At 50.3% G+C, this 13,109-nt stretch overlaps 7 protein-coding genes across 7 annotated transcripts; 3 read left to right on the plus strand and 4 right to left on the minus strand.

Annotated features, from left to right (window-relative positions):
- Nucleotides 1–154: 154 nt before the first annotated feature.
- Nucleotides 155–1,942, minus strand: APUU_81057A (uncharacterized protein; the record flags this gene model as incomplete). The annotated part of the gene is made up of 6 exons (XM_041697406.1): nucleotides 155–388; nucleotides 452–816; nucleotides 881–953; nucleotides 1,003–1,481; nucleotides 1,543–1,732; nucleotides 1,793–1,942. The coding sequence occupies 6 exons, from the start codon at nucleotides 1,940–1,942 to the stop codon at nucleotides 155–157; spliced, it is 1,491 nt and encodes a 496-aa protein (XP_041562940.1).
- Nucleotides 1,943–2,513: 571 nt separating this feature from the next.
- Nucleotides 2,514–3,257, minus strand: APUU_81058A (putative NlpC/P60-like cell-wall peptidase; the record flags this gene model as incomplete). The annotated part of the gene is made up of 1 exon (XM_041697407.1): nucleotides 2,514–3,257. One exon carries the CDS (start codon nucleotides 3,255–3,257, stop codon nucleotides 2,514–2,516), a length of 744 nt encoding a protein of 247 aa, XP_041562941.1.
- A 1,828-nt stretch (nucleotides 3,258–5,085) lies between these two features.
- APUU_81059A (N-acyl homoserine lactonase family protein) lies at nucleotides 5,086–6,146 on the minus strand (the record flags this gene model as incomplete). Its single annotated transcript, XM_041697408.1, has 4 exons — nucleotides 5,086–5,443; nucleotides 5,512–5,765; nucleotides 5,828–5,975; nucleotides 6,034–6,146. 4 exons carry the CDS (start codon nucleotides 6,144–6,146, stop codon nucleotides 5,086–5,088), a joined length of 873 nt encoding a protein of 290 aa, XP_041562942.1.
- Nucleotides 6,147–6,593: 447 nt separating this feature from the next.
- Nucleotides 6,594–9,033, plus strand: APUU_81060S (Zn(II)2Cys6 transcription factor; the record flags this gene model as incomplete). Its single annotated transcript, XM_041697409.1, has 6 exons — nucleotides 6,594–7,351; nucleotides 7,406–7,605; nucleotides 7,671–7,803; nucleotides 7,866–8,090; nucleotides 8,155–8,319; nucleotides 8,373–9,033. 6 exons carry the CDS (start codon nucleotides 6,594–6,596, stop codon nucleotides 9,031–9,033), a joined length of 2,142 nt encoding a protein of 713 aa, XP_041562943.1.
- A 430-nt stretch (nucleotides 9,034–9,463) lies between these two features.
- Nucleotides 9,464–10,013, plus strand: APUU_81061S (EthD domain-containing protein; the record flags this gene model as incomplete). The annotated part of the gene is made up of 2 exons (XM_041697410.1): nucleotides 9,464–9,676; nucleotides 9,747–10,013. 2 exons carry the CDS (start codon nucleotides 9,464–9,466, stop codon nucleotides 10,011–10,013), a joined length of 480 nt encoding a protein of 159 aa, XP_041562944.1.
- A 178-nt stretch (nucleotides 10,014–10,191) lies between these two features.
- On the plus strand, nucleotides 10,192–11,225 carry APUU_81062S (uncharacterized protein; the record flags this gene model as incomplete). The annotated part of the gene is made up of 3 exons (XM_041697411.1): nucleotides 10,192–10,496; nucleotides 10,555–10,736; nucleotides 10,807–11,225. The coding sequence occupies 3 exons, from the start codon at nucleotides 10,192–10,194 to the stop codon at nucleotides 11,223–11,225; spliced, it is 906 nt and encodes a 301-aa protein (XP_041562945.1).
- A 79-nt stretch (nucleotides 11,226–11,304) lies between these two features.
- APUU_81063A (uncharacterized protein) lies at nucleotides 11,305–12,681 on the minus strand (the record flags this gene model as incomplete). The annotated part of the gene is made up of 7 exons (XM_041697413.1): nucleotides 11,305–11,566; nucleotides 11,623–11,845; nucleotides 11,903–11,983; nucleotides 12,040–12,222; nucleotides 12,285–12,438; nucleotides 12,490–12,591; nucleotides 12,646–12,681. The coding sequence occupies 7 exons, from the start codon at nucleotides 12,679–12,681 to the stop codon at nucleotides 11,305–11,307; spliced, it is 1,041 nt and encodes a 346-aa protein (XP_041562946.1).
- Between the last annotated feature and the right edge of the window lie 428 nt (nucleotides 12,682–13,109).

Raw genomic sequence — 13,109 nt, forward strand, 5'->3', positions numbered from 1 at the left:
AAATGAATACGACATGTTTATGCGTCCATGTATGGAATGTCGAGTCTGCATGTCACACTGGTATGGAGTCGTATCCATTTCCCCATCCGAATAGACTTATACAATAGGAAACCGTGGTTCCAAACTCCCCGAGCCCTCTATCCCCACGGTTCCGTTAGGCTGTAGATGCCATGTCTTGAACCTCTTTTTGGTCCGTTTCTCCGGGCCTCTCATGGTGTTCAACGGCGCTTCTCTTCGAGTCTGCCTCAGCCATGGCGTCCGACAGATGCACAACCACCGCATCGGTGTCACCAAACTTCTCAGCCATCTCCTCAAGGGGGATAAGCTTTGTCTCGAATATTTCGAAATACATCCATACCAACCCGATGGCCATGATGATGATGAAGACCTATGTGAAAATGTTACAACACACCGCAATCAAACATCACGAATGCCTGGGCAGTTCACATACCAGAAAGTATTTCCATCCGATGTTCGCAACGGCGAGAGGAGTGACCTGCAGGTAGACTATTGCTGATAATGCATATATGGCAACTGCAACGGCCATGCCCTTGGATCTCATGTGGCTGGGGAATATCTCACTCATGAAGACGTATGTTGGAGCGTCAACACCCAAGGCATAGAAAAGCAGGAACACGAAGAGCGCGGTCATTCCCACGCCCAAAGTCCCCATGGCATTATTCTTTTGAAACTCGGCGACCGCTGCTGCGAAAACGCAGAGGGTGATGAGACAGCCTGCGAACCCGGTAAGCAGCATGGGCCGTCTGCCGATATTGTCTAGAACTGCAGCGCCGACAATATTGCCGAGGAAAGCAACTATAGTTTCGTTAATTCCGTGAATAATACCTGCCAGGTCTTGGCCAGGGATGTCTCAGCTTACTGACGTCTCGCCCAGCTGCAAGAATAAGCTGGTTGCGCGTTCCAAACCCGAGTGCCGCATAGAAGATTGGCCCCTATAAGGAAGTTTAGTTGCGTCCAGATACTGCACCCAGGGAGCTATACGTAGTTATTCAACACCAGAACCGCGGTACTCTGGCCAAGAAAGGAAATGCCAGATGCCAGCAACAGACGCTTCCTATACGAGGGCTTTCGGATCAGCTGCAGCCATGAGCCGTCCAGGGCCCGGTCGAAGTCAGCCTGCTGCTTCATCTGAGAGAACTCGGCCAGCGCAAACGCCTGTGCTTCGCCGCTCCGACTAGCACGAAGTCGGGACACTACATCCCAGGCCTCATCGGACCTGCCCTTCATCAACAGGTAACGCGGCGACTCGGGGACGAATGGACAAATGAGCAGCATGATCAGAGGCCAAAGGATTCCTATACCCAGAGGTCCGCGCCATTGCAAGGTTTCATTCTCGGCATAGTAAAAGGCGAGTCCCATAAAACCGCCACTGCAGTATCCGAGTCCGATAAACACACCACAAAGACCGCCGAGAAAACCACGCATGTTGGGTGCAGCCAATTCGGAAACGTATCCTGGCGCTGCAGACTATCAGTTACTAGCGAATCCACAAGGGGATGGTGGAAAGGAACTGGGACGTACTCAGTGCAAGAAACGCAAAGCTACCGGCACCGGCGAAGAAGCGAAATACGAGCAGCATGGCCATGTTCTGTGCGGCAGTCACACCAATGCCGCCAATGATAGATATAATGGAGCAGTAAAGCAGTGCGCTTCTGCGTCCAAATCTATCTGAGATCTCACAGCCACAAAAGATGCCTATAACAGCACCAACCTAGACGCAGTCCACCATCAGCGCGCTGCCTCTCAACTAGTCGGGCAGGCTTCCACGTACCTGGAAGAGGCCTGTAATGGTTCCAGCCAGCCCTTCCTTGCCTGCAGAGATGCCATTATCGTCCCCTAGGCCCATATATTTTAGAAAGGGGGTCTTTGCGAGCGTTGATGCAACAATGACCGAAGGATATCCAAAGCTAATGGTGCCCATGGATATAAGGAAGCAGGCGATAATGCCCCGGGAGCCCCCGCTGTTGCTTAGCCTGGGAAACCCCATCTCAAGTTGATACCGTGAATCGGAATGCTAGCAAGAATAGCAGCTAGTTGACTGACTGAGCGTTGTGCCCCGATGCTGGGGTAGCTCTAAATAGTTACCCCAGATTTCTCCCCACACTGGGCACCGGAGGTCAGATCGCCGAATACATGGAAGGGCTCGTGCGCAGACACCTCTGTGAATTGACAGTAAAAGGGGCTGATAAACATAGAACGACATCAGGTGCTGTCCTGACGGAAATGATATGAGTCGTGCGTCGTGCTCAACGATGCCTTGGATGGGCATCTAGTTGTGTTCGATGTTGGCTACCGACTCGCACCAGAGCATAAATTTCAAGTTCCTGTGATTGAATTCCCTATTGAAGTAATTCCAAGAAAGTCGCTGTGAATTGGCAGCAGGGATAAGACCAAATATGGGAACTCTGTCGATAATTGATAGTACCCTTAATCAGGCCGAGTCTATGTACAAGAATGATATGAAGCTGATGCACTTCTATACAGATACCCCCTTAATCCTTCACCTTCTCGTAGCGGTAGGGCTTGGCCGTGTGGCTGCCAACCTTCCAGCTAACCTCGCGCTTGTCTGCAACACAGCCGTAGGTGCCCTGGCACTCAAGGGTATTGTACTTCTTCTTGGAGCTGTCGGTCCAGGACTTGAACAGAGTGACATGGCCATCAGCACCGCCAGTACCGGATCCAAGGGTGCCAACAAAGTCACCGGGCTGGAGATCATCCCACGAGATAGACTTCGCAATATCCGGGAGGCTGACGGTGCTGAGACCTGGGGCAGATGCATGGAGAGCCATGCTAACGAAGCCCGAGCAGTCGGTGCGGTATTTGCGGCCATCGGGGTCGGAGTAGTAGGCGCTCATGGAGTATGGGATGTGGCGCGAGATCCAGTAATCAGCACGCTTGAGGATCTCCTTGCGACTGATCTCGCCCTGGTACGAAGAGCTGCCGCTGTCAGAGCCGCCGTCGCAGTCCTTGGTGACCATGCTGTCTGAGCCGGTCTTCACGTAGTAGTCGGAGACGTAGCAGCCGTCATCGGTCTTGTCCCAGATGGTGTTGCCCTGGATGCTTTGGCCGTTGGTCTGGCAGGTGATGTTGACGTCCTCGCCGTTGTCGTATGTGGTTACAGAGGCATCGCTCGTGGAGGCGCCCTTGCGACAGTTGACACCGTCGGTGGTGACTTTGTAAGCGTTGGCGACAGAGAGAGTCGCCGCGAGGGTCATGAACAGATTGGTGAGCTGCATGGTGGAATGGTTGCAATTCTGGGTAGGCAGTGGACTTTGAGATATGGTAATTGAATGGCTTGATGAGGGTGTTGTAGGGCAGGACGTGATACTTATAGCTGTCAATCACCTATCTCATACCTTGATTCATACCTGGTCTCTGTCCACACAGTCTGCCGGTCAGTCCCACGTTCTCGTAAAGATCCACCGAAATGACGAGCTAAAAATAGGATTTTGTATACGCGAAGCAGGGGATCAGCAGGGCCTAATCAAAATACGAGATCGCTTATGCACGATCGACAACCCACCGCAGCCTTGAAGAATTGTAATCATCCTCATCTTCTACTAAACAGGGCAGTGTTTCTCGCTTGGGCCTTGTTCTTTACGAGGTGATCGGCGAGACTGCACCTGCAGAGCAGCAAACCGCGAACAACACGAACTGCTGAAACAACGTGAATATTAATAAGTTAAACACGATGTACGACGTCATACTGGAGTTATTTTTCTCAAAATAGTAAACGACAGCGAGTCGATCTTGAAAGTACGGGGTCTATGAAGAGACAGGCGAGTTGTTTCAACACGCCAGAGGAATCAACGAGCTGAGTGGGAATGAGAGATCAACTAGACTGAATTGATTGATATTTTTAACTGCGTTTGAATTCGACACGAGAGCCGATCAAGCAAAATTACTGGCAAATCCATACTTCGCCCACTCGCGCTCCACCCCTGCCTGGACAGCAGCAGCATGCAGCACTTGACCACCTTCTTGTGGTTGCCCTCCAGCTTTGTCCGACATGGTGGATCAAAGGGATATTCACATACTCGTCGAACAGGAACTCGCTTGTGTCTGGCTCGCAGCGCGTCGACTCTGTCCAAATGATGTCGCGCAGGCTTGTTGGGTCGACGTCTTCTCCGACTAAAAAGACCTTGCCCATGTACCAGTCCGGTTTTCAGCCAAACACCACACGGCCTAGTCTCGCGCAGAACTCGGTCATGTTGGTATTCGACGCACGGAGCTTTTCCCGGTCTACCTGGATCACATACCATATAGCATTCGATTCAAACGGACAGCACACATTCTGGGTGGGCAAGGCAGCAGCCTGACAAATATTCAGGACATCTGCGGCAATCATCACAGGCCATACAGTTGGTTTTCCTCAGTCGCTCGGTCACTGACGCATATAGGTAGGATCGGATCTTCTCGATAGGTGATGGGGTTGACTTTGAACAGAGAGCATTCTTGGGCTGGTCCGGCCAGACGTGTCCATGGTATTCCATCATAGGGCCTTCAGGGGCTAGGTCGATGCCATCCCCAAAGAGCCTGTGCTCCTTCAGATAAAGGTCACAAAGCATGGGACTTCCTCAACGAGCAGGGGTGCGCCTTTATACTCCGACGAGTTGACCGAGATCGCGCAGACACAAAGCCCGAACCGTTCAGCTTGCGCAGATTTCTCGTTCCTGCGTCAGACCTGAAGGTTTGGGGCCTTGGTTTGATCTTCTTGTAAGTTAATAGACATCTGATTGCCGGACCCCTCAGAGAAAAGCTAATATAAATATGTAAAGCTGTCTCACAACCGTGACCTACTCTATATTCTGGTTTCTACCCGTTATCTTGCGTGGAAACATGGGCTTTGCAAGCAACTCTGGTGTTCGATACTTCGGCGTGTTTATTACAGCAGCTGGAGTTAATGCGAACGTTCCGGTCTCAATGGCCTACCAATCCAATACCGTCGGAGGTCAGTGGGCACTGAACTGCCCGATCGATGGCAAGATCGAACAAAAAACAAGGAAATCCACCCGACTTTATAGTGACGCAAATAACCACCTCATGCAAGTCACAGGCTATGCGCTATTGGTACACCTTCTTAGCCTTTATCAGCTCCTCTGCAGTCTCATAGTCATGGCCGAATATCAGACGAGCGGAGAACAGCCTTTGTAAACGCCGAATGAACTTCCCACTCTCTACCCACTTCCGATAATCTCTCAGCAGCCACCCATGGGCTTGATCTAATTCGTAGTTTTCTCGTATATGATACTGATCGGTGGTCCAGATAAAGGTCCCATCCTGCGCAAGATTCACCTGCATAATGCAGAGGCCAGGGGTGTGGCCGGGACAGTGATACAGGGTGACCCCGGTGCAGAGATCCAGCTGGGCGTCGTTGAAGGTCTGCCAGTTCAGCGTATTATCTAGCTTGAGGTAATCGCCGCTGCATAAATACAAGTCAGTTTCCCAAATGTGTCAAATGGGTTCTTATTGTTATTTGGGGTTACTCACAGGTACAGGCCAACGTCCGAGTTCGTCCCTGCCGCCCAGCAAGCGTGCTTGAATTCTTCTTCATGGACATATACGGGCACTCCGGTATTTTTAAAATGTTCCAGCCCACCTGCATGATCCAAGTGTAAATGTCCCATGATTACCGCTTTCACGTCTTTGATATTATATCCGACGGCCTCAATGGCAGCCGGTAGGCGATGGCGTTCTTCGTATTGTGTCCGTGGGAACAGGTCTACTGCATCTGGACCCCATTGCTATAAAACAAGGTACGAGCTGAGTAAATGTAAAGCACGGGTACAGAATCTGTCGCACCTACTCTCTGTACATCCTCTGCACTTCCTGTTTCAAATAGCACCAATCCCATCTCCGGGTGGTCGATGAGCCCGGCAATCAACATCAAGTCCCTTCTCTTGCTGGGGGGATTCGGATTACTCGCCGAGCTTCCATTAGCGCCTAGAAGGAGCCTATAGTCAGTTGTTAGAGACGATACGGCGAACGTGGAACGATGGTCAATATACGTACCAGGCGTCGTCAACGTTCAATGTGCCCAGGTTCAGTAAGTACATCTTGGTCCCAGTAGGACATGTGTATGCTGGAAGACATGCCTGTGCGAGCTGTTGCATTGGAGCTGCCATTCCTGTGAAAGGCGCTGTTTCTTACTTGAGGGTATATACCTCTATATGGATGAATGCACTGTTCCTTCAAAAAATGAAGACAAAATGAAAATCGGCAATTTTGTCAAAACATGCACATGAATTATCTGAAGAGGCTTTCTAGGTTTATTATTTCCCTGTCATAACAAACACATGAAATATCTGAAGAGACTTCCTTGATGATTTCCCCGCGTCGTCATGTAAACCAGCCGTACAAGTCCCCACGAAGCGGTGAAAAGCCTCGGCCTGGACAAGCGTTTTGTCCAGCCGAGGATCAGCAGCAAGATGACAAGATAAGCACCATGACATGACAGCTGTGACGTGACTCGTGCCATTGATGCTCGATAATGGCGTCTCTCTCATCTCCGTCCCCCCAGACTCCCCCCGCCTACCCCAGATAATCGCAAAAAGACCCGTGCACCCTTTGGAATGGATTCACAATCAAACAGGAAAACCATCCGCCCGACCAAGCACATCACCCGTGCCTGCACTGGATGTCGCCAACGAAAGACCAAATGTGACGGTGCGCGGCCACAATGTGCGAACTGCCGCCTTCATAACCAGGAGTGTATGATGCCGCAGGCGGTCGATAAGCGAACAGTGCCTTCGAAAGAGCGATATACACGCTTGGAGCAGTATACTCGGTCGCTGGAGTCAGTTCTCTTGCAGAATGGCATGCCACTGCCACCGCAGCTGGATAACTATTCCGCGCCCGACTATATAATAAACCCCAATCCGATCATTCAGACCCCCGTTTCCCACGACGATAGTTCCTGGGGAGAGACCAGCGATCGAGCAATCTCTGCACTACAGGTGCCTCTCGATGATACGGATGGCGACTTGAATGTCCTGAGTGAGCGATTCGGCTCACTGCAGCTGGCTGACGACGGACAAGTTCGGTTCTTTGGGGCTACCTCTAACCTGCATATCCAACACGTTGGGCTATTCTCCCTGACCGACTCCAAGATTCGCTCGGTATACGGCAAAGAAAGGGAGATCCTCCGACAAGGGGGGTTAAACGATCCAGTACCGCAGGAGCTAGAAGATCACCTCTTGCGCCTGTACTTCTGCTGGGAGAACCCTAACATCCCGGTGGTCGACCAAGACATTTACTACACAGAACGGGCAAACTACCGCGCAACCGGCAGACCAACACATCGTTACTCAGAAACGTTAACAAACGCAATGTAGGGTAACAATCCGTTCAAGTTCTTTGAACAGTGCCGTTGACAAATCCCCAGGTGTGCAGGGGGAGCAGCACTTACACGTCGGCATCCTCGCGGGTTGCCTGAATCTCTAGCCGAGTTCTTCAGCAGTCGAGCAAAGGCCCTTCTGGAGGTAGAAATGGACGCACCGGGTCTGTGTACTGTGCAGGCCTTGGTTATTTTGAGCGGCGTGGAGGCATTTCTGACTAGGGATGCACGAGGATGGCTCTATAGCGGTATGCTAGGAAGCTCTTATACCACTATGGAGCAAATCACTAAATATGCTCATGGTGCTCGTTAGGTATGGCCATGAGGCTGGCAATCGACCTCGGCCTACATTTGAAGCCCTCTGCTTCTATCCGGAGAGGTCTGCTCGACGCAACCGAGATGAGGCTCCGCAGGATTATCTTCTGGGGTGCTTACATCCACGATCGGTAAGATGACTCTAACGCTGGTATCGATTATCTATTGTCAATTGGCTAATAATGATTCGAAGCATGTGGAGTTTCTATGTTGGTCGTCCCGAATCTCTCGACGAGAAGCATATATTCGTGGAGCCGCTGAGAGCGATCGATGTCGCCCAGAGGACTGCGCCTCTCTGGCAACCATACATAGATGAAACCAATAGCCCAAATCCTCCAGGACCGCCGTCGCTTCTAGGTGAAGTTGCCCAATATACCGTCTCCCTATGTCGCAAAATGTCGCATATTCGCCGAGTCTTGTAAGTTCTACCACGTAAAGTTAAAACAAACCAGTATGTGTGTACAGCTAACCAGTGATAACAGATACAACTCTCCATATCCAGATGGGTCAGAAATCAAATCACTCCATGGCGCTGCCCGGAAACTCAGGGACGACTTGCTCTCTTGGGCAGAAAGCCTTCCATCCTCCATTGCTCTTCGTGACGGGGAGCAGCAACCTCTGCGACCGCCCCATGTGCTACAGCTTCAGTGAGTTACTATTCAGTCAATGCAGGCTCAGTCTGCTGACCCAGTCTTGGTAGCATGCAATACTACGCGATCTTGGTGGTGATCGATAGACCGTTCACGTACGGTCGGTATCAGAGGCTCCCCGGGTTGACGCCAGCCGATATGGAGGAAAGCCACACGGCATGCACAAATGCTGCAGTCTCACTTGTCAACCTCCTACAAACATACCGATCTCATCATGGCGCCAGACAAATGAATATCCACACCGTCCATTTGGTCTTCACTGCGGCGTTGGTCCACATTCACAATGTCTACTTTGCTCCATGCGAAGCTGTGCGGACAGCAGCACGTCGATTCTTGCAGATCAGCTGTCAGGTGCTCTCTGAGATTGGACAAGCGTACAGGAATGCTCTTCGTGCTCTAGAGATTATCACATCCATAAAATCGGAATTGGCGCGAAGTGAAGGCAACCGATCGCGACCAGACAGCCACCATGAGTACAACAGCGCCTTGAATAAGCGTGCGCGGCTGGATCCCAGTAATACACCAACAGTAAGCTCAAGTGTTGGACCAGATTCCGGGGCTCAGCTACTTGGAGCTCCTGCGATGGAGGGACTTGATATGTTGGAGGAATGCTTAGATATCTCCCCTTCCACTACTTTGTTGGCTAGTGATTCGCTGTTCACAGAGACTTGGGGTTGGATATCACCACCAGATTCGTTCAGTACTAGCTAGACGATAGAGAAGAAAGCGAAGAATAATGTCATGTTCAAGTAACTTACCAGGATAGAAATTGGACTCGGGGTTTCATAAGGGCCATTGAAATCGGAGCAGCCCGGATTCCTCGGTCCATGTCCAGAGAAGACTGCCTCTGTCCATTTCGTTAGCCGGACTTGACTGCCTTTATGCCGGGCACATTTGATGCAGTAGAGTGGGATATAACAGATTAACATGAGTCATTTCAGAATTACTAATGTCTTTAAAGTAGTTATGGTGACATTCTGACCGTCAAGACCTGACTCGTAACCACTCTTCATTGAGACCAAAGTAGTTACCCACCGTTGCTGTTTATCTACTCTATCTATAAATCCCTCCGAATCTATCCTTGTCTTTCCCAAAGGTCAAGTTCTACTCAACTTGCAAGCCTCTTCTCTGCTCGCCTACCATGTCCAGTACCAGAATCAACCACGAGTTCAAACATAGTGAGCTCAGCTACGACGCCGAGCCCAACTTCCAACCGGCTATTAAAGTCTCCGTGTTTTTCAGTAAGAAAGAAGGTATCACGTACAACACATTCTTCGAACACTGGCAGACTGTCCATGCCGACCTTGCTGTGGCCACTCAGGCGTTCCAGGGCCACATTCTTCGCTATGTTCAGGTGAGCCAGCCCATTACCTCGAATCAAGAAAGAAAAGAAAAGATAAATTAAAACTAACGCATATCGACAGCACCACCAAACCCTGGAAATGAAAGAACGGGCTCGAAGCCTTGCAGAGGGCGTCCTTAATTACGATGCATGTGCGCAACTCTGGGTCCGGACATGGGATGATTGGCTGGCATTTTCTAGTAGCGAGGAATATAAGTCGGCTTTGGCCGATGACTGTCAATTGTTTATGGAACTGCCGATGACCTATATGGTTGGATACGAGAACTTGGTGGTTGGGGATGCATCCAGGGCAATTGGGGGCAAAGATGGGCTCAGCAAGAACAAATAGTCATACTGTAGGTAGGTTTTTGGGACTGACTTTAGTTAGCTAGCCGTATATGTGATGATTTATTCCCGAGGTCCATGAGTCAGTCCAGAAGAATCCTCATTTTATAAAAACCACCTGCAGCCTCAGCAGTTGAGATCACATCCTTTTGCTGCTAATTCAGGTGCCACGCTCAGAAATAATGTCCAAACCCTTGGCTGCCCAGTCCCTCGTGTGGCTCATCACCGGTTGCACTTCTGGCTTCGGTCAGTTCTTTGTCTCGGCCATCCTCGCCCGAGGAGATAAAGTCGTTGCAACGGCACGAAACGTAGCTTCCCTAGGGGGGCTTTGGTCCAAAGAGGACGTATACCTTCTACAGCTTGACGTGACGGACTTTCAGGACAATTTACAGAAGAAAGCGTCTGAGGCTGTCAATCACTTCGGTCAGATCGATGTCCTGGTAAACAATGCCGGATACGTTCAGTCCGGGGTCTGGGAGGAGGTGAGGTAGGTGCAGGAATCGACGCTGAAATTGCTGTCTCATTGACGTTGCCCTTTATGTTAGCCACGACGAAGTGCTCGAGCAATTGCGGACCAATTTCTTCGGGCAAATCGATGTCACTCGAGCATTCTTACCTCATATGCGGTCTCGCCGGTCGGGAACTATCATATTCATGAGTAGCATCGCAGGCTGGCTGGGCGTCGCAGCGGGAGGTCCTTATAGTGCCTCGAAATTTGCCTTGGAAGGTATCGATTATTCCTGCTGGTGCTTAAGGTAGTATTTCACGTACAGTCTAGCTAACAACATCGTGTTTAGGAGCGGTAGAAAGTCTCCAGAGCGAGGTGCTCCCTCTCGGAATCAGAGTCCACCTTATTGTTCTCGGGCAGTTTCGTACAAACATCCTGGCTGACGGCCGCCGGAGGATTACTCGTCCATCTCCGTCGATAGATGACTACGATGCACCAGTGAAGGCCTTGGCAGACCGACAAACTGAGACAAATGGTAAGCAGCCAGGGGATCCAAGTCAGGCTGTTGAGCGGATCTTGGATGTGGTGAGACGGGAAGGGTCAGTAACAGAGACTATGGAGATCCCACTCCGTGTGGTTCTGGGAACGGATGCTGGCCGGATCGTGAGAAATCAGTGTTTGGCGATGCTGAAGCAATTGGATGAGTTTGATGGATTGATCCGTAGTACTGACTTCCCAGATGCAGGGGAGGTCGAAGAATATACGTAAGACTAGAGCAAATTCACTTGCCAATACAGTGCTTCCAAGGATGAACTTCCTATACATTTGTGTACTTTTAAGCGAAGTCCTACTTGAACACTATTCCAAGACGGCCGGCAGTTTTCCCAGTTTGCATCATCTCGATGGTGGAATGGATATCATCCAAGTCGTTGAACGTAGTCAGTTGGGGCTTGATTCCGTGAGTATGGCTGAATTCGATCGGCTCCCTCATTCGTTGAGGAGTGCCGCTGCTCACTCCCTTGATGCGATATTTACCCAACAGAATATCGAGTGCATTTATCGAGAGGTTGGCCTTTGGAATACCAACGACTATCATGAGTCCGTTGATCCTGAATGGCACCGTTAGGGACTTAGAAGAGAGCTACTGGTGACCAAAGTGCCTCACCTTAATACCGTTGGAGCAGTTGTATACGCTGCGTTTGAGCCACTAAAAACTGCTGCTGCATGTGCTCCACCATCCGTGAGTGCAATCAACTTCCGGGAGAATTTTGCATCGCTGAGAGAATTGTATGTGATATCAGCCCCTAGCTCTCTGGCAGACTCTAGCTGCGCATCTGATATGTCGATACCGATCACTTTGAGACCCATGGATTTGGCATACTGGATTGCTATTCGGGCCTGTTAATACATCAAAGCAGAATCTACAAGAAGTGGGACCGAGTTACCCAAATGGCCCAATCCTCCGCAGCCGATGACCGCCAGCCATTGGCCGGCCTTGAGATCGCATTGTTTGACCGCATGGTATGCTAAGCTTGCCTTTAATTACCCTGAATTACCCAACAAAAAGCAGGAAAGAACGAACCTGTAACTCCGGCGCAAAAGAGTGGTGCTGTCGCAACCATATCAATACCCTCCGGCAGCACCATGGTGTTGCGATAATCTGCCAGGGAATACTCTGCAAAATGGCCATCGGTCGTGAACCCGTGGAGACGTCCGGTTCCCTCTTTGCAGAAGAGGTTATGTGTAAGGCATCCTTCACAGTCATCTTCACGTTGACGTTGTAATGGTTAGCATTCGTTTTCGGGAGCCACGGCTCAATCAACATACAGCAGGCATAACTGCACCCCAAACAGCCGACTTTGTCCCCGGCTTGGAAACCAGTCACTTTGCTTCCAATTGCCGCAACAATCCCGGTATTCTCATGCCCAATGGTAACCTTCTCTGTTGGTGGCTTTTCCGCTGTATGGCCCCAGAATAACATCTGTATCGGTCAGTAATTTTCAATTTTACCTAGCAGACCAGAGTAACGTACCAAATCCGAATGGCAAAGCGATGCGCAGACATTCTTAATCAGAACTTCGTTCTCCCCAGGCTCCGGAATAGGAACCTCATTGACTTCTACCTTGTTGGTTGTCTTCTTCCGTTAGCATAATTCATAGTGAAAGTTTGTTGAAAAAAAACCACGTACTGTGTTGTATTGTGCCGCGCGCATTGTGCCCTTCATGTTGATGATGGGTCTGCCCGGAGTAGTGGGTAGCTTTGAACAGGAAAAGAGGCAGTGTTACTTGCAGTATAAGTATCACCTATCCTGCGAAGTATAGAAAGTATAGTCCATAACTTGGCCTGACTCGTGTCTTCACACACAGCCATGACTCGTGTCTTGTCCACGCAAAGTGGGGCTGGACAAGACGCGGAACCAGATTGAGATCGGTCCAGTCGGTAAACTTCCTGTCCAAATGTCCAAGAGGGGTGGACCATCATATTGCTGCCTGATAATCAACTGTTTCTTTCAGCTTCCTGGCAAAAAGTAAAAGATGTTGGCCACTTGACTGAATGACGGGCGCGATATTAAATGGTCGGACCGGACTCTCAGATGGCCCTTCAGCATTGAATTTTGTCTCGGTCTACCTATTTGTTTCCCATCCGATTCAG

Source organism: Aspergillus puulaauensis, chromosome 8 (genome assembly GCF_016861865.1).
Source record: "Aspergillus puulaauensis MK2 DNA, chromosome 8, nearly complete sequence".
NCBI classification, from domain to species: domain Eukaryota; kingdom Fungi; phylum Ascomycota; class Eurotiomycetes; order Eurotiales; family Aspergillaceae; genus Aspergillus; species Aspergillus puulaauensis.